Source organism: Mobula hypostoma, chromosome 8 (genome assembly GCF_963921235.1).
Source record: "Mobula hypostoma chromosome 8, sMobHyp1.1, whole genome shotgun sequence".
Classification (NCBI taxonomy): domain Eukaryota; kingdom Metazoa; phylum Chordata; class Chondrichthyes; order Myliobatiformes; family Myliobatidae; genus Mobula; species Mobula hypostoma.
Window position 1 is genome coordinate 52,495,653 of NC_086104.1, and position 21,214 is coordinate 52,516,866.

General features: G+C 38.8%; 1 protein-coding gene across 22 annotated transcripts in view; it reads right to left on the reverse strand.

Annotated features, from left to right (window-relative positions):
- The window catches only part of nrxn1a (neurexin 1a), a 1,799,241-nt gene that overhangs the window by 25,620 nt on the left and 1,752,407 nt on the right, over positions 1-21,214 (reverse strand). For 16 of the 22 annotated variants that reach the window (XM_063055858.1, XM_063055840.1, XM_063055854.1 and 13 more), the window contains one exon: positions 3,355-3,442. In XM_063055858.1, coding sequence (XP_062911928.1) covers positions 3,355-3,442 — 88 coding nt within the window. The remainder of the gene's footprint in view (positions 1-3,354; positions 3,443-21,214) is intronic. The other 6 variants (XM_063055856.1, XM_063055849.1, XM_063055845.1 and 3 more) reach the window with 1 other exon arrangement.

A 21,214-nucleotide genomic window follows, 5' to 3' on the forward strand; every position in this document is an offset into this window, starting at 1 on the left:
TACAAGAATGCTTCTTAACTATATTTTGAGGACTCATCTACATTGTCATCATGCCATAAAAGAGGCATGTTCAAAAAAGGCTTCATCTGTCAAAGGGTTTACTGCTTGCTTATTCTAGAAAAATCCCTGACCCTATTCCATTTTGTCTCCTACTCTCAAGAATCCAATACAATTTCAGTTAAAACAAGTTATTATGGTTTCATACCGGCTAGTTGTTGCTTTTGAATCATAAAACCGTTACCATAGAGAAGGGGCCATTTAACCCCATGAATCTGTGCCATCTTTGCTGAAAAATCCTCTCAGATGCATTTCTGCTAATCTTACCATTAGTACAGTTTTTTTGATTTTAAACCTTCAGATATTTATGAAAGGCTGCAATCAATCTGCATCAGCTACATTCAGAGGCAGTCTGTTCCACAGTACTACCTTTCTTGCAGATGGCTCCTGGATCTTTTAAAACACATCACATCTGTGTTCTACAGTCAATGGCCACTCTAACAAAAGGAATGTTTTCTCTCTACCACATTAAAAACCTGTAACACCACACCAAGTTTCAATCTGCTCTGTTCCCAGGAGGAGAGTCCTCAAAGCAGGAAGTAACAGCTTCTATGGTTTGTGTCAAAGGGACACGAGACAGTATGGATGTGCAAGTCACGCATTATGTGGTACAGTTCTCCCACGGTTCCCGAGCACACATTTTAGTGGATAACGAACTATGAGTCAGTTAATTTTGTTCCTAATTAGCTCATGATACTGCAAGGTGAAAATACTTCCATTCCATACTGTTTATTTCTTCTTCATGACTGAACCTGAAAGTAATGTCATTTTTTTAATCCACTGTTCTTGGTGGACCTACCTGCTACTGGCGACTAGAAGTAAAGTCATTCAAGAGAAGCACAATTTTGGGGTATCCTTGTTCCCAAAGTTTATTGTCAGTACCCACACCCAACCATAAATATAAGGTATCAACATCGTGAAAAACTATGGCCTTAGTTTTGGATATTGTTCAAAAATTGCTTGACATCACCCTTTAATCATTCATTTTGACAACCAAGAAATAATTGATTTCTAATATTTACTTTATTAATGTCAACTACAGCAGCAGTTTTGGGTGCTATGAAATGTCCCTGAATCCCTTGGTGAATAGAATGGCAAATCAAGTCGATTTCTCTCTATGGAGTAGGTATTGGCTTCTTCCTGGAACTAACCTTCAACTAAACCTGACTGTACTAACTTTCAATAGTTTTGCATGGCAAAACTTTATTATTGGTGCTCACAGATAAAGAAAGAAAATTAGTGAGTCTCTGTCTCCTGTGGAATTATAACTGCAAAAGACATCTGAATTTCTTAAATGGAAGAGAGGATAATGGAGAGAGTTAACTTCATAAAACTAAAATCTGGTCTTTTTTTTGTGAGTTCTCAACAATTATAAGAAGAATTTTCCATTTGATGTGATAAGGGATTGAAATCGGCTGCTGGAAGTACAGAATTCAGGCCTAAATCCTCTAGGCAGAGACACAAAAATTGCATGGAAGTGAATGGATTGAACTCTGTGTACTGTGCGATAGTCATCTATAATGCAACAGAAATAAAGATGGGCAACAGCAGGGGTTCCCAACCTGGAGTTCACAGACCACTTGGCTAAAGGTAGGTGTAACATGAAAAACTTTTGTGAACCTCTGGGCTAGAGGATAAGAAGATACATCCATTCAATACCACCTGATTTCTGTTTCCACATTGGTTATGTTGTTGTTTAAAGTTAAATTGGACAGCTATATGGACAGAAAAGGAATGGAGGGTTATGGGCTGAGTGCAGGTCGGTGGGACTAGATGAGATTAAGAGTTCAGCACGGACTAGAGGGGCTGAGATGGCCTGTTTCTGTGCTGTAATTGTTGTATGGTCATATGGTTATGAAATGCAGCAAATTGTGTGTGTTGAAACAAGAATGAGAGAAGGAAACCAAAAATTACATTTTGGCGAGGTAGCTTTCGTTTGGGATAGCACAGGGTGGGAGCGAAGGAGGGGGAAGAAGAGGAAAGCAAATCAGAAATTTATTGAAACCAGGGGAACAATGTACTCATTACCCTAAGGTGACAGTGTGAACAGTGATTGCATCCTTTGACAGCTCCAGCTCAAGAGACCAAAGAGGATTTGGCATGTTTCTAGAAATTCTTCAACTGAATGAATATAAATAATTCATTAGAAGTGAAACAGAATTTGTAAATGTTAGAGTATAGTTTTACAGAAATTATAAACAGAAAGAGTCCCATAACTGTGTTACATTGACCTGTTTCAAGTGATGTGCAGAAGCCATCAAATTTTATTTTCACTGACTGTTCTGTGAATAGCAGTGCAGTTAATTATCTACTTAATTCTATTTAAATGTGAACATGCTAAATGTATCAATGTCAGTCAAAGTCTGTCAAATTTTCTTTGAACTTATGCATACAAGGACAGGTCACAAGTTACATATTTCAGTGTCAATGTATCATTAAAATATAAGATACTTTCGTCCATATTGGAGTTCCAGAATGATTGGATATGTGTTCTAGTTGAAAGGTGTGTGTGTGTATGAATGAGCTATGTACATTTGTATAAATGTAGGAGAATATCCAGTTTATCTCATGTTGTGTTAAGGGTGTGTTTGATGTATGCTTGTTTCTTTGCTTCATGTAGATACCTCACCTTCCCCATTCAGATGGAGATGATCATGACTCAATACTGCACTTCTGTAGATGATTAGGATCGGTTATATACATTCAAGTTGAATGGAACTATCCTCTGAATGGAAATACCTCTGCCTAGGAATTCTCTTCTGGTCAGTAAAGCGTAACGTTGCAATCCAGATTGTAGAACTATTCCACAGAAGTTAATGGAAAAAAACTGTGAAATAGAGTACAAGATACTGCTGCTACACTCTGGTATGTCTGACTGGTGATGAATTTCAAGTTTTTTTTAAAATTAGGTGTTACTGCAATTTTGTCAGAAGTGCAATTTGCTATATTTTACATCAATTCTTTTTAGGTGACCTTGGTAGACGATGGATTGTGCTCTCTGCACACTGATTAAATGGAGAGTGCACAAATATTATTTTAAATTCTCTTCTGCATTCACTTTGTTGGGTGACAGTGTTTTTAATTCCTATACTTTTTTCCCTGATTGACTGAGATGCCACAATGTTGATAAAATTTAGAACATAATTCCCTCAGCTACCAGAAACAAGTAATTTAACTGCTCTACCTGCCCACAGTGACTAAACCATGAAACCCCTTCCACTGATCAAGCAGAGAAATAAAACATGCAAACACACAATCACAGAGACACCGAGGAATAAGTAATAAAAATGGACTAACCTAACCCACCTGAGCTTGGCTCACATTCATCAATGTCCTCATCATCGCTAGGACATTCAGCAGATGCAACCAATAAATCATCTGTGCTCTGTAGGAGATAAAAATAATAACATTTTGAAATTTTAAATTCCAAATAATAATAGAAATACAGTATTTAAAAATTCACAAGGTAATTTTCAAAAATAGAAAATCAGCCAATATTCTAAGAATTGTTCAAATATTTGTCATGATTAATAATATTTAAATGGCATCAGCTCAATGATTTACTTATACAAATATTTTTTGAATTATAGTCAAATAGTAAATTTTGAATAGACAGGTGGTATTATAGTTGCTTGGATTTTCTAAAATAATTGTAGTGGTACAAACCATTGTCCAAGCTGCTAATTTCCCAAGAGATAATGAACAAGAATATTTTGAATACGTTTCATACAAATTATTATTGAGTCAAAAAGGACTAAAACCACAATTCAGCCAGATATTAAAATCCAGAACACATGCTTTTGATTTCAAATATATGGACCTCAGTAGGTTTACAGCCAGAAAGTCTGAACACTTAAAAGCATTTTCAAAGAGCACTCTGTGGTAAAGAATTGTATATGTTAATTAAAAAGAAATAAACAGGCAGTGACTTGCTAAATAGGGACAGGTATACGAGGGGTGATTGATAAGTTTGTGGCCTAAGGTAGAAGGAGTCAATTTTGGAAAACCTAGCACATTTATTTTTCAACATAGTCCCCTCCTACATTTACACACTTAGTCCAGCGGTCGTGGAGCATACGGATCTTGGACCTCCAGAAAGTGCCCACAGCAGGGGTGATTGATAAGTTCATGGACTAAGGTGGCTCTCGTTACATGCACGTGCAGTTCAGCTCTTTGAGTGATTATGCAGAAAGTTTGAAGTTAATAACTCATCTCCTTCTACCTTAGGCCACGAACTTATCAATCACCCCTCATATTCTAGCAATTTACATTCAATAAAAGAAAACTGACATGAGAGCTATTTTCCTAGTTAAGTACGTGGCGCATTGCTTTCATCCTATTTTTAAACTTTGGATCTAATACATGCTTAATGTTTTAAATACACTACAAGCAAAACTTGATGTGCACAAATTTAAAAATACAATATGTTTCAGAGTGAACGTCAATTATAACTCAGTATTAGTATTTTGTATAAGTGTTGTCACCTCATTTGAAGCTACTTAGTAATAGTATTGATTATCTATACTAGTTATCTCAAATTGCCATCACTCTAGCTTATTCTACCTATCTCTCTGTTGTGATGTGTCCATGCATTGACACATCTGTGAATGGAATAGCTATGCAATATTTCTATTTTGAGGAGATTGTAGGTCAGCACTGTAAATTATCAATTCACTAATGCATACACTATATCTGGGATTGAATGCTAAGGAATGGAGTTTGCATATAAGCTTTTATTGAGTTCTAAACAACTGCCTTCATATTTATAATAACTATAATTTTTTTGGCAAAAATTGTTAGTGACTTTAAAGGTAGAATTATGGGGAGCTCCAAAGTGTGGGCAATGCATTTTGTCTGAATCAAAAATTTCTAGTGTACTCATGCCCCCATATTCCAATTGAGGATAATTGTCAGGTTAACAGCACTCGTCAAGTTATTTCTGAATCCTTCACAAGGAAAAAAAAATCTTGATATTTGCACTAGCAAGAACATCCCCTGCAATAAATCTGACAGAACATTGGGTATATCTGAAGCCTAATTTACAAAAAAAATCTAAATGTTATGCTGTAGCTTCAGTCCTATTCTTTGTCCTGACAAGGTTCTGTATATATTCCTGACATGATTTTGACTACTAGTTTTCTATGGTTATAGCAGTTTTTGTAGATTTTTAATGACTATAGTTGTGGAAGTGAAATGCAGGGAAATGTGTGCATTTCCGAGCACAAATACAGAAATTCTGAGGTTAGTGGCCATTGGTTGTTGTGATTTCACAACATTAGATCCAGATAGAATCCAAGGGGATGTTTCCTGCTTTGTGAATGGAGCTAGCTTAGACAGCCCATCCCTAGTCCTTGTGCTTAAGGGGCCTCATTGGAAATGATCTGTTGCAAAGATCACATCAGTTACGTAAGTCCATATTTGCAAGGTCTATAGTGAATGCAGTCGGTCGGTCTGTCTTTAATTTAAAACTCTCAATTCTTTCATGCTCTCATTGAATACAAGGTTATTTGTCTAGTCAACAACACTGTCTCGCAATCTTTCTCTCATTCACTCACTAATATAATAGATTGCCAACTTTTCGACTAACAAAGGCACTTTGCTTGATGTCAGTTAAATAATTTATATTAGTTAAAGCATCAGTTCTTTACTGTATGCCTATAGCCTCCACAGTGCCAAGTAATAGACATCTGATTCATTCAGCTTTTGAGCTAACATGTCCTTAATCTTTGAAACAAGGTGCTTGTCAGCTGTCACCTTACCAATTCTGATAATTTATTTGCTTTATATGATGCATCAATTGATTTGTGAAATAAAAATATTAAACATAAATTTAAAGTGATAGAAATTCTCAGGATACATCTATATTTCTTGGAATCACAGAAGATGTACGTGAAAGATAAATTTATCTTTAGATGCTGTCACTCAATTCTTGACAGTGTAGCAGCCACCAGTAGTACTCCATTGGACAGACAGGTACTATAGTACTTTCAATAACAAGCGTCTTTTGTGCTCGTGCATGGAAACTATACTTTTTTCTATCCCTTTTACACTTTGAAATGGAACATTACAGCACAGTACAGATCCTTCAGCCCATGATGTTGTGCTAACCTTTTAATTTACTCCAAGATCAATTTAACTCTTCGCTTCCACATAGCCATTTATATTTCTATCGCCTATGTGCCTCGCTAAGGGTATCTTAAATCATACTCTGCATATACCAGTCTGTGTAAAAGAAATAATAATTCTGACATTCTCCCCCCAGAATTACCTGCAATCATCTTAAAAGAATATCCTTTCATAGTGGCCATTGGCATCTTGGGGAAAAGGCACTGCCTGTCCACTCTATCTACAACTCTTATCAACTTGTATGCCTTTCAAATCGCCTCTCATCCCCTTTAACTTGCTCAACCTTTCCTCATAAGAAATACTCTCTAATCTAGGCAGAATTCTGGTAAGTCTCACATGCACCCGCTCTAAAACTTTCACGTACTTCCAAAAACAAGGCGAAGAGAACAATTCTCCAAATGTGATTCAAACACCTTGTAGCTCAGGAACTCAGTACCCCGAGGCCAACACATGCTGATGAGGAGGTTTCCCTTCCCCCCGAGGAGCAGCAGGCACTTTGTCTAGCCACGGCTAATGTGAGGAAGGCCCAGCCAGGGCCTGATAACGTACCTGATCATTTGCTGAGGGTCTATGCAGCCCAGTTAACAGAGGTTCTAACAGACATCTTCGGCATCCCCCTGGAACAGTCCACTGTCCTCTCATGCTTCAAGGTAGGCACCATCATCCTGGTGCCCAAGAGGGCAACAGTAACCTACCTCAACAACTACCGTCCACTGTCACTGATCTCAAGAATAATGTAGTGCTGTAGTGCTTTGAACAGCCGGTTATGGATTGCATTAAGTCCCACCTCCTACTATATCAAACCCTTTCTAGTTTGCCTATTGCTCAAATCAGTCCTCTGATGATTTGAGCCTCTGCACTCCATTCCGTTCTGTCCCAACTGGAAAATGGTGCCTCGTACTCCAGGAAGTTGTTTATTGACTTCAGCTCGGTATTTAATTTAGCTTTGTCACACTGAGCACTGGTGCTCCCCAGAGCTGTGTGCTCAGCCCCCCCCGCTGTTTACGTTTTTGACTCATGACAGCACTCCAAGATCCAGTTCAAACCGAACCATCAAGTTTGCTAATGACACAACAGTACTTGGCCTCATTGACAACAACAGTGAGCTAGTGAACAGAGAGGAGATAGAGCAGCTGGTAGAATGGGGTGAGTACAATAGCTTGAGTCTCAATGTGGACAAGAGCAAAGAGATTATTATGGACTTCAGAAAGGTGCAAGATGACTACTCCTCAGTACAAATACACTGCGCCTCCATAGAGAGTTGGGAATGACAAGTTTCTGGGAGTGCACATAACGGATGATCTCACCTGGTCCCTCAACACCACCTCTTCAGTCAGGAAAGCCCAGCAGTGTCTCCACTTCCTAAGGAGATTGAGGTGAGCAGGGCTCACCAACCCCCAAGCCCATTTTAACCAATTCTTATAAGAGCACCATCGAGTGTCCTGACAAGCTGTATCACCATCCAGAATGGAAATTACAAGACATCTGATCAGAAATCCTTACAAAGGATTGCAAGGACTGCTGAAAGGATCACTGGGGTCTCTCTTCTACCCATTAGAGATGTTTATCAGGAGCCCTGTGTACACAGGGTCCTTAGCATTATCAATGATCACTCCCATATGTCCAACAACCTCTACCATCAGGTAGGAGGTACCCAAGAACTGTTAGGATGGAAAGCAGCTTCTTCCTCCATGCCATAAGCCACTGAACTCCTTGTCACCACCCAAGTCTCATCCTGTATGAAGCACCAGTAGCATAATCAATCAATCAAATGTTTGTTATGCCATTGGCATTTAGGACTGCAATGGAAGTCCTCCATCTCTGCCTGTCCTTAGCCATCTTCTATATTGTGCTCCAGGTGTGGTTCAGGGTCCTCATTTCTGCCTCTATTGTACAGCGCCAAGTTATCTTTGGTCTCCCATGTTTCCCATACCCTACAGGAGTCAAATGATGTGCTGTCTTGATGATGGAGTTGGCCTCTCTTCACATCATATGCCCAATTCATCTCCAGTGTTTCTTCATGATGATTGTGGCCATGTCCTCGTGGTGACACTGAAATAGTAGGGTGTGGTTGGAGAACCTTCCTGGACAGAAAATATGGAGGATCTTACAGAGGCTCATGGTGTGGAATGTCAACAGCTTGGCAAGGCCATTCTCTGTCATGTGTCAACATTCTGATCCATATAAGAGTGTGGACAGAACACAATTCTGGCACAGATCCACCTTGGTGTGGATGCTGTACTTGGTTGATCCCCATATGTTGCTCATTGATCTGAAGATGTTTCTAGCTTCACTGAGTCTGCATTGAATGTCGTCGTTGGTCCCACCATCCTGTCGAATGATGCTGCCCTGGTAGGTGAATCTGTTGGTGCTTGGTAAGTCAACGAAGGGAGGAGGAGACTCTACATTGAGGGTCGTGGTCTCAGTCTTTCTCTGGCTGATTCCGAAGCCAGCCTGTCCACCAAAGTCACACAGGTGCTGAGTTTTCTCTTGCATGTGCTGGTATATATAGTATGTGATAGTAATGTGAGATCATCCGCAAAATCAATGTTTTCTAAAGTAGAGAACAGAGTCCACCTAATGCCTCTCTACTTATCTTCCACTGTTTGCCTCATAACCCAGTCTATCACCAACATCACACAGCCTTGACTGACTCCTGTCTTGTTTTCAAAGCTCAAATTGTGGTCCCCAACTGTGCAGGTGAAGGTAGCATAGAAACTCTGGATAAGCTGGAAAATTTTGGAAAGGATTCCATATGATCTGAGAATTCGCCAAAGTCTCTCCCTGTGGATGCCATCAAAAGCCTTTCTAAAGTCCACGAAATTCGCATTCGGTTGTCTCTGCCACTGTGCGCACTGTTCTATGATGTTACGTAGCATGAAGATCTGGTCGACACAGCCTCTGTTTCTCCTGAAGCACACATCGACAGCATTGGTAATCTGTTGGACAATGACTTTGGCAAGAATCTTGCTGGGCATTGCTGAGAAAAGTGTGATGCCATGCCAGTGGTTGCAATCAGTTTTTAACCTGTATCATATACGCATGCTACTATTTGTGAATTTATTTGTGATAATCTAACTTTATGTGTTACATCTAACTACGTGTGTGAGTTATATATACTCCTTGGTCTGAAGGAATATTATTTCATTTGGCAATACACAGTACATGTGTATGATTGGATGACAATTAACTGAACTTGAACATGAACTTAAGGTGATTATGCAGGTGATGTTGAGATGGCAGTGTTTGTGAATGGAACTTAATTTACTAGATGAATGAAAAATCTAATTGGTTAATGAAATTATTTGGTGCAGGGAATGTATCTCATTCTTGTTGAAACACAGCCTCTACATAGAGCTCAACACTCTATCAATTGGTTTGTTTATACATTGCAAATCCTCCTAATCATCACAAAACTGATGTATGGAGCCACTAAAAGTACTACAAAGCAGGAATTCCTGGAAAAATACCCTAATGCCCTTCCCTATCCACAATCTTCCTTTCTGTTGATTCCATCATTGGAAAGATCCTTTTCATTTCTCATCATTCACTTGTTCATTGGAGTCCATTTGTGGTCTGCCAACATATTCTAGCTTCTTGAAATGTGGGGAACTACTTTTATAGTGGGGGAACTTTTTTTCAAGTATCACTGGATGTCATTTTTATCAACAGCAAACTCAGTTTAAGATAGGCCAAGCCCATTTATCATAAACACACAACAATAAAAACTAAGAGGGAAAATCACGTCAACAAAAAGCTAGCAAGTGAGAAAAAATGTGTTTCACATGCAGAAAAGTAGATCAAATTACAACTTCAAGGAGTAGATTAACTGATCAATTTTCCAGCCAGCACTGTAATAACAATTGAATTTACTGCATATGAAGCTAATCTGTATGATTGCTTGTTGAAACAGCTGAACAGAGAAATTCAGAAATGTCACAGAAATCAATCTCAATCTCTTTGCTTTCCCTGGTATTTATCATCTTGCTCACATTAAAATAACAGCAAAGCCACAAAGGAAAGTGTTCAATTGCAAAAGGTAACTTGTTGCAGACTGAAAGCCTCATTGCTCCACTTCACTATTAATAAACTCTGATATGGAGAGAAAATGAGCTTATGAATATATAAAACCACAACAACTTCTTCAATTGCTTAAACAGAGTCAAACCTGCCACTAAAGTGGCTCACTCTCTGGATTAGTTCCTGGATGGGGCTGGCAATATTCTAGAGTATGAGATGGCAACTCAAAACAATGGCTTTAATCGAATAAACTCTTCTCATTCTTCCAGTCGGTACAGGTACCAATTATAGCCAACATTTCAATGACAAATTCCGCCATCTTCATCAACTTCATGATTGTGGAGTTGATCTTCAAAACATTGGTTATAATCAATACTTGTACCAAGCTGGAGCCTGAGAAGAGTTTATTCATTATATCCACTGGGAAAGCACAAGATCCTTTTGCAATGGCTTTGGTATTCCCCACATTTGCTCATTCTCTAAATTTAAGATAAACTCCAAAGAATGCAATAGAAACTATTCAATCTCTTTTTACATATCTTGAGAAAACTCTACCTTGGGAATGAATAAGCACTGTAAATGGGTCGGATATAAATGTTAATAATCTGAATTGCATTGTGAATAGTCTGGCCACGGCATTAAATGATAGTTTTGATGAAATTCAAAAACCTATTTGAGTTCTCTCAGGGTTAAATATTTTATTCAGTGGCAGAAAGCCAAGGTTATTTCAAATAATATGAATCTTTACATTGTAGACTCTTGACAAAGCTCCATGTAATGATTTTAATTAATTCCATTAAAGAAAGAAATCCTACAATTTAAATAGACCTAAAACATGTCAATCAATTTAATTTAAAAAAAACATTAAAGAAATAAATGGGAATATTATCACTTCATTGAGTGCAATCAACCAAAGTAAATGTGTCAAGGAAATCAAAACTCTGCAGTTTTCTCTTGTAAATCTTTTCCTGTATTGTACTTAAAATTGTTCATTCTACACAGCCTGTATTTGGAACAGCTTTTACAGATTTGCCCTTGAATTTCTGACCTTTGGATCCAGAGAGTTTTGCCAAGTTTCATAGTGCATCTCACAAGTGCTTTGTGAAGTCAAACTGCAATATTGTTATTGCACTTCGACCTCGCAGAATGAGAGTTAGCTGTACTTGCCTTACAAAATAATTCTTTCAGCAGGATATTGTATTTATGGTGCAGCTGTGCTGCCTTTGTGATGGAAAAGTATTGCACAGCTTTATTTTGAATGAAGCTGAAGGGCAATCCAAGGTCTAGGATACTATCATTGCCTTTAGTGTTTGTTCATGTTAACGAATTATCAAGTCAGACGTTGTCTAATCACTAAAACAGAAATGTTAGAGAAATAGAGAAGTGATATTTCTACTGGAAATAAATAAAAAAGATGCCGCAATTGCAGATCCTTCAATATCTGAAGAGAAAGCTCATGCAATAATTCAAATCTCAAAAAGATTTCAACCTTGAACGCTAGTTGTTTTTTTCTACCAGGATGCAAAATTTTCTAACCCTACTTTCCCATAAAAAACAAATTCACACTCATCTGAGGAAATAAATTCTTGTTACTTGTTACATACACCTGTTAGGGTGCATTCTCCAGATACCTTATAAGGTAACCGTAGCCTTCAGCCAGGAGCAGATGTCATCAGGTGGTTCCCAACCTTCACAGAGTGTTTCGACCCTTCACCACAACACTCTCCAGTTGGTGGGCCGGCAGTGGTGGCCAAATCACTACCCATCTGCTCCTGGCTTTCAGCATCCCTCCTCTCGTCTACTCCAAATCCAACAAGAGGCTCATTCTGCCTCTTGCCCCATCCTATGAGCTGCTTGTTTTTTGCTTCTTTCATCCAGGCCCAGAACTGACAACAAACAACATGCTGATTTGGCTGGGAAACCTCTGAGGCCGATTTCCACAGGGAACAACCATGCCTGCCATCCCTTGTTTTTGCATTCCTGCACTAAGGGCAGGTACTTCAAGGCCTTTCTCTTGTGGGCCTCTTCCCATCCCTCCTCCCACGGCACAGTCAGCTCAACCAGAATTATTTTTCTGTCTTCAGTTGACCATAGTACAACGTCCGGGCGTAGGGTTGTGTGCACCACATCCGGGAACTACAGCCTTCTTCCCACATCGATCCTCATCTCCCAGGACCTGGCCATTAGCAGCAGATTGGGCTTTGGTTGTTTGGTTACGAAAGGCCTGGCTCCCTCTTTGATGAAGGTGATAGCCTTCCTCAAATCTGTGCCAGCCGTCCTCTTCTTGCATCTCTCTCGCCCTACCGTGTCAGCAAGAGCCAGAAGCACCTTAACACAGTGCCACCTATGCCGTCCTTGAGTTAGAGCTGTTTTACACCCGGACAGTATATGAGCCAGTGTCCCCTTTTGACCACACAGCTTACAGTTTGGGTCCTCTCTCATCCCCCATGTGTACAGATGTAATGGTGAAGGAAAAGTGTCATACACGGATTGCAAGAGGAAGGAAACATGGAAGGGCTCCAGTCTCCATAACTCTGCCCATGAGATCTTGCGCTTGGACAGATCATATTTTGTCCAGGCACCCTGGAATCCTTGTTCCACTGCCTTTGGCATCTGCTTCTCTTCACGGATCCGTACTGCTGCCTGTACCATGTTTCCCCCGTTCCTTATGCTTGCACTTCACCACTGCTGGAGGTGAATTGAGCCGAGGCCTTGCCACCCAATGCAGGGGTTGCCGATGATTTCTCGCATCTTCAGAGAACACACTGCCTGCTCCACAGCTGCGTTGGCTGCTCACTTGCGCCCAGATCTGGTTGTAACGCCTGCTTGCTTTACCAAGACGTTATTGGAATCTCTCAAGCTTAATAAGGGTCTGCATTTTGCCACCTTGAATTCCTCGATAACAGGGGAAGCTGCAGTTGTCCAGATTGAATATAGAGGCCCACTGAACAGAGGCTTGGAGGAACTCCCAACCATCTCCAAGATGCTTGTTGGTTTTCCTCTTGATGCCCTCTACAGCAGTCATGGGGATCTCATAAAGTGTGAAGAGCCAGAGAAGCCTGGGCAGAAGGCCTTATTGATACAGCCAGGTCTTGAATTTACCGTGAAGTCCGGATTTGTCGATCTTCCGCAGCCATTCGTCTGTCTGCTTCACAGCATTGGTGACATTTGCCCTATCTGTCAATGACACATTAAACCACTTCCCCAAGCATTTTATCAGGTTACCTTCGATGGAAGGGATGACCTCACCCTGAACTTGGAGGCTAAACATGCTAGTAACATTACCCTTTCTGATCATCATACACCTGGACTTCTTGGCCTTGAAGGACATCCTCGCCCAAGTGGCTACATTGTCCAGGGTTTCCAATACCCACATTGCTTGGACATGTGACATAGTTGTTATAGTGATGTCGTCCATGAACCCTCGTAGAGCCAGCTGAATAATGCCCGACTCCAGCATCGGGCCGTGGGTTACATCTTCTGCTGTTGATAATAGCAGGTTCATTCCCATAATAAATAGGATGGGGGAGATGGTGCACCCTGTTGGAATCCCTTTCTGGAGGTCCTGCCAACAGTTGTGAAATGGGCTGATATAAATCTGAGTTTGAATCCTCCTAGGTAGCTGGTGATCATGTCACGAATAGCAACTGGGATGTAGTAGTGGTCGAGTCCCTCTAGGATGAGGTCATGTGGAATAGACCCGTAGGCGTTCGCGAGGTCTAACCAGACAACTGTTAGGTCGCCTTTTTTCTGCTTGGCCTCATGGATCAAATGGCTAATCATTGAGGTGTGTTCCAGACACCCCGAAAAGCCTAGAATACTGCCTTTCTGGATGGATATGTTGATATAGCAGTTCTGCGTCATGTAAGGAGTCAGCCTTCTTGCGAGCACAGAAAAAAAAAATCTTACATTCCACATCCAGGAGAGAAATTGTCCTAAACTGGGCAATTGTGGAAGAATCCTCTTCCTTTGGAATAAAGCATCTCTCTGCCAATTTCCAATTTGGTGGAATAGTACGATGGCCCAGATCTTCTACAGCCTCCAAAGAAGTTTTGGGCATTTTTTTTTTTTTTTCCTTTTAAATCTTTTTATTGAGTAAGTATACAAAAAAGGTAAGCCATATAAACATTAATACAATGTTAAAGTATAATAAAATTCCAAACGATAACCATACCAAAAAGAAAATACTACAAACAATGTAATTTAAGCATAAGAAACCAAGATAACATAATAGTATACTAAATTTTATATATATCAATGGAAAAAAAAAAAACCCAGAAAAAACCCACCGTGCAGCTAACTAAAAGCAAGGCAAAGCAATGGGCTAACTTGAAACCAAACAGAGTTAAACTTAAAATCACGTCCTCAATCCCGACCTCCATTAAAACAGTGAAAAAAAAACAAGAAGGGTAAATATTACATTAAATGAAAATATCGAATAAAAGGTCCCCAAATCTGTTCAAATTTAAATGAAGAATCATAAAGGTTACATCTAATTTTCTCCAAATTCAAACATAAAATCGTCTGAGAAAACCAAAAAAAGGTAGTTGGAGCATTAAGCTCTTTCCAATGTTGTAAAATACATCTTTTCGCCATTAAAGTAAGAAATGCAATCATTCTACGGGCTGAAGGGGAAAGATTACTAGAAATTTTAGGTAGTCCAAAGATAGCAGTAATAGGGTGAGGAGAGATATCTATATTTAATACCTTAGAAATAATATTGAAAATATCTCTCCAAAAAGTTTCCAAAGTAGGGCAAGACCAAAACATAGGAGTTAAAGAGGCTATCTGCCCCGAACATCTATCACAGAAAGGATTAATATGCGAGTAAAAACGCGCTAACTTATCTTTGGACATATGTGCTCTATGAACCACTTTAAATTGAATTAGGGAATGTTTAGCACAAATAGAGGAAGTATTAACTAATTGTAAAATCTGCCCCCAATCATCCACAGAAATGGTAAGCCCCAATTCCTGTTCCCAATCTACCCTAATCTTATCAAATGGAGCTTTCCTAAGTTTCATAATAATATTATAAATCATAGCCGATGCACCTTTCTGACATGGATTAAGGTTAATTATCGAATCTAAAATATATATAGGAGGAAGCATTGGAAAGGAAGAAAGTATAGTACTTAGGAAATTTCTAACTTGTAAATATCTAAAAAAATGTATTCTTGATAAGTTATATTTATTAGATAATTGTTCAAAAGACATAAGGGAACCATCTAAAAATAAATCCAAAAACCGTAAAATACCCTTAGTCTTCCAAGTTTGAAAAGCGCGATCCGTAAAAGAGGGAGGAAAAAATATGTTACCTAAAATAGGAATCGCTAACCCGAATTGATTAAGATCAAAAAAATTTCTGAATTGAAACCAAATGCGCAAAGCATATTTAACTATCGGGTTAGAGACCTGCTTAAGGCGTTTCGAATCAAAAGGAAGAGAGGAACCTAAAATAGAACCAAGTGTATAACCCTGAACAGATTGTAATTCCAATGCTACCCATTTAGGAATAGATAGTATGTCCCGGTCAAGTAACCAAAATTTCATATGTCGAATATTAATAGCCCAATAATAAAATCTAAAGTTAGGTAATGCTAAACCTCCATCTCTCTTAGCTTTCTGTAAATGTATTTTACCCAGTCTCGGATTCTTATTCTGCCAAATAAATGAAGAAATTTTAGAGTCAACTTTATCAAAAAAAGATTTAGGAACGAAAATTGGTAATGCCTGAAACACATATAAAAATTTTGGCAAAAAAAACATCTTAACTGCATTAATACGACCAATCAAAGTTAAATATAAGGGAAACCATTTAGATGAAAGTTGAGTAATATGGTCTATTAATGGTAAAAAGTTAGTCTTAAATAAATCTTTATGTTTACAAGTAATTTTAATCCCAAGATATGAAAAGTAATTATTAATCAATTTAAATGGAAATTTATAATATAAGGGAAGATGTTTATTAATCGGAAAGAGTTCACTCTTACTAAGATTTAATTTATAACCTGAAAAAAAAACAAATTGTGCTAATAACTCTAAAACAGCAGGAATGTATTTCTCAGGATTAGAAATATATAAAAGTAAATCATCAGCATAGAGTGATAATTTATGGGACTTTAATCCCAGAGTTATCCCAGTAATATTTGAAGATTCCCGAATAGCAATTGCAAGAGGTTCTAATGCAATATCAAATAATAGGGGACTAAGAGGACAGCCTTGTCGAGTACCACGAAAGAGAGGAAAAAAAGGTGAGTTTAAAGAGTTAGTACGAACCGAGGCTACAGGGGAGTGATATAACAGTTTAATCCAGGATATAAATTTCAAGCTAAAATTAAACATTTCAAGCACCTTAAATAAATAAGGCCATTCTACTCTATCAAAAGCTTTCTCGGCATCTAAAGAAATAACACACTCAGGAACATTTTGTGAGGGAGTATAAACGATATTTAACAATGTACGAATATTATAAAAAGAGTAACGACCTTTAATAAAACCCGTTTGGTCTTCCGAAATAATAGAAGGAAGTACTTTTTCTAGTCTATTTGCTAATAACTTAGAAAAAACTTTAGAATCAACATTTAATAAAGATATTGGTCTATAAGATGCACATTGAGCAGGGTCTTTATCCTTCTTTAGTATTAAAGAAATTGATGCTCTATTAAAAGATTCCGGAAGTTTACCAAGTTTCAAAGAAGCCTCAAAAACCTTATAGAGCCAAGGAATCAATAAAGAAGCAAAACATTTATAAAATTCAACGGTAAACCCATCAGGGCCAGGAGCTTTCCCCAGATTCATAGAAAAAATAACATTCTTAATCTCATCCATTGTAATGGAAGTATCTAATAAAGAAGACATATCCTGTGAAATCTGAGGGAAGTCTAACTTATCTAAAAAATCATTCATATATTTAGAATCTCGAGGAGACTCTGATTGATATAAAGAAGAATAAAAATCACAAAAGGTTTGATTAATCCCCACATGATCCAATATCAATCGATCATTTTGGTTATAAATCTGATTGATTTGAGATTTAACATAATTAGATTTCAATTGATTAGCCAGCAGCTTGCCAATTTTATCACTGTGAACATAAAAATCACTTCTTATTTTCTTTAATTGGTTTACAATCGAGGACGAGAGTAGTAAACTGTGTTCCATTTGAAGTTCAGTTCTTTGTTTGTATAGCTCCTCAGAAGGAGCCATAACATATTTCTTATCAATTTCTTTAATCTTGTCCACAATTGCCATCTCCTCCTGCTTCTGTTTCTTCCTCAAAGCAACGGAATACGAAATAATCTGACCCCGAATATAGGCTTTAAAAGTGTCCCAAAGAGTGTTAACCGAAATATCTTCTGTATGGTTAATTGTAAAAAAAAGCTCAATCTGTTCATTCATAAAATTAACAAAGTCCGAGTCCTGAAGCAACAGCGAATTAAAACGCCATTGTCTATTGTTTGGTATATTGGCCATAATTTTAATAGAAAGCTTAAGTGGAGCATGATCCGAAATGGTTATAGAATCATAATCACATTTAATCACTGAAGGAATGAGACGAGAATCAATGAAAAAATAATCAATTCTTGAATAGGAATGATGAACATGTGAAAAGAAGGAAAAATCTTTTTCCTGAGGATGCAGAAAACGCCAAATGTCCGTCGACCCAGAATCAGAAAGGAAAAAATTAATCAAATTTGCAGATTTATTAAGTAAAGTCCGTAAAGGAGCCGAACGGTCCAAAGCTGGAGATAAACAGGTATTAAGATCTCCGCCCCAAATCAATGAAAACTCGTTCAAATTCGGAAACTGATCAAACAATGATTTATAAAATTCCGGACAATCCATATTAGGAGCATAAACATTAACCAAAACTACTTTTTTATTAAATAGTAAACCACTAACCAATAAAAATCTACCATTCGGATCAGAGATAATATCCTGTTGTATAAAAGTAACTGAGGAATCTATAAAAATAGAGACGCCTCGAATCTTAGCATTGGAGTTCGAATGAAATTGTTGTTCCTTCCAGAATTTGAAAAAACGTAGTCTGTCCCCCCTCCGTACATGGGTCTCTTGTAAAAATAAAATTTGTGCTTTAAGTCTCCGGAACACTTTAAAAACTTTTTTCCTTTTAATAGGATGATTAAGACCATTAGTATTCCAGGAGACAAAATTAATAATAGACTCCATAAATCCTAAAGTCAACCCACAACAAGGAGGATTGACAATAAGCGCGACCCACAAACCCGGAGAGGAAACAGAACATACAAAAGATACCGGGGAAAAGGACGCAACCAGTACTTCAATAATGTATATAGCCCAAAGAGAAACAAACTAAAACGTGAAGCCCCTCCCACCACCCCCCACCCCAAGACCCCAAGGCAAAATCTAAAGCAGACCCGCCAGAAAGAAGCAAGTGCTAAAACTACCCCCATGACTTCCGGTATACGCTCCCTAAAAAAAAGGTATAAATATGAAAAGGATCAGCTAATTGTAAAACAGTAAAAAAATAAGTAAAAAAAAGTTAGCTCAATTAAAATACACACAGAACAGAACAAAAGCCGGAAAATATATATTAAAAAAAAACCACAATAAACCTCAAACTCATGAATAGACACAGCAACAAAAAAAATAGGATTATTAACATAAAGTGATTATAAAAAGCAAAACAGAATAAAATTAAAAAAAAAACTACAAAATTTAAGGCCGCACAGGAAATACGTAAGATGACAAAAGGGAAGTAACCACCCAGAATCCCCTGGGAAAAGAAAGAAATGACACAGTTAAAAAGAAAGTTTAGCAGCCATATTAAGAAATCAAAAGTAAACTTTTCTGCCCAAATAGGGCACAGAAAAGTTAAAACCAACCAATTCACAGCCTCCGATCAACGGAGATAATTAAAAAAAGGCAATTAAGATGTTGAAGATGAAAGTTGATCCAGATAACTCTGGGCATCCGATGGAGAATCAAAAAAACGAAGGGCTCCATCTAACATGCGAATCCTTAGACGTGCAGGGTACAGCAGCGCTGGTCTTAAATCCATCTTATAGAATTCCGACATCACGGATCTGTAACGGACCCGTTGGTCCCAGATTGGTTTACTGAAATCTTCCACGAATCGGAACTTAAGATCCGAAAAATCAATGAAACCTTTAGATCGAGCGAATCGAAACAGTCTCTCCTTATCTTGAAAATAATGAAAACGTAAAATAACATGCCTAGGTCTATCTGACCTAGACGAGTATGATGGGATTCTGTGAACACGATCCAGTAGCGGTGGTTGGTCAGGAAATACAGTAGGGAATGCATCTTTTAAAAGTTGAGAGAAATATTTCATGGGGTTGTTGGCTTCAACAGCTTCCCTCACGCCAATCATTCGTAAATTCTGCCGTCGCATTCTAGATTCCAAGTCAGAGTTTTTAAAAGTCAAAAAGTCAAGTTTCTTCTTCATTACATTAATTGTTTCTTCGATTTTCCCCATCTTAAGCTCACTTTGTTGCGCGAATTTTTGAAGATCAGATATAGCCGACTGATGTTCCACAATACATGTTTGCATCTTATCAATTAAATCGGCAATTTTCTGGAAATTAGTTGAGATTTCCGTATGAATCAGGTCTTTAACAGAGCCTGCAATTTCCGTACGAATCATCTCCCTAACAGAGGTTGAAATTTCCCTCTGAATTAACTCCGATATCGCTTTCAAAGTCACCGGTGATTCAGTCGGGGGGAGATCCGTAGCTTTCGGTTTAACCGGAGGTTTACCATCCTTGCCGTTTTTCCCGTTCTTAGACATAGCAGATCTAAGTATCATCCAATTGTCAGAGAATTCAGTTTAATTCAAAGTATTGTAAAAATTGATGCCTTAATGGTTAATTAAAGTATAGCTGACCATAGAGAAAAAAAACTCAGAGGTAATGGAGCGAGTCAAGAACGCGACTTCACTCCATGAGCGCTACCGGAAGTCTCCATTTCTTATACACCTTATAAGGTATGCCGCTTGGGCCTGGGGCAGCTGATGCTTTAGCTTTCCGGATGATGTCCTGGATTTCCTGCCATGTAGGCTCCTTCACTTTCAGCTCAGTTGATGGTTTTTCCGGTCTACGTATAGCCCCATTGGTTTCTAGTCCCTGACCCCTCCATGGGTTGCTGTGTGCCTCCCGCAGGAATTCTACCTCTGGCTTCGAGCTGCATATTATACCAGATTTTTGTTGGCTGAGAAGAGTCCTGGTGAAGCTGAATGGATCTCTCATAAACTGCGCTCGCCTTTTCTCGTTCTTCCTTCTTTGCTGTCATAGATGTTCCGCCCTCCGGAGTTTGCACAGCTTTTCCCGCAGCATACTGGTTAATTCCTTGATACCTTCTTTTTTGGCCGGTGAGCTGGTTTTAAACCACTTGTTGAGCGTCTTTAATTCGCCTCTCAAATGACGAACCTCTCTTTCCCTCCTCTTTGGTTGTCGCGGTAACTCGGGCTGGCTTCTCTGCTCCATTGGGCCAAATCGTTCCTTAGCTAGATTATACGCTATGGCCGTGAGTGAGTCGATCTTTCTGTGTACTGGACCTGCTAAGGCAACTTCCAGGATGCCATCTAGATCATCATCGAACTGCATCCAGGCAACGTTGTCTGATGATCTAGGCCATTTGATCCTGTCATTCCTAGACGAATTGATTGGGGTAGCCGAAGAGGAACTCACTTGGTCTGTTGTTTGGTGCTGAGGCGAGTCAAGTGCGGAGAGATCTTCAGCTCTGTGGGGTGATTCCTGGCTGGAATTCTCCTTCGTCTCACCAGACAATAAGTCCGTGTGCTGCACTTGGGTCACCATTGATCCACATCTAGACCTGCTCTGGTGTATCTTGAGCCCTCTGATGTTTTTGCAGACTTTTCCGCAATGAGACTGTGGTAAACCATATATATGTTGTAACTGGGTTACCTGTCTGGACACGCCCCTCGGCTGACTGCCCCTGTGGCTCCTCCCACAGAACCCTGAATAAAGGTGATTTCGCCTTGCCC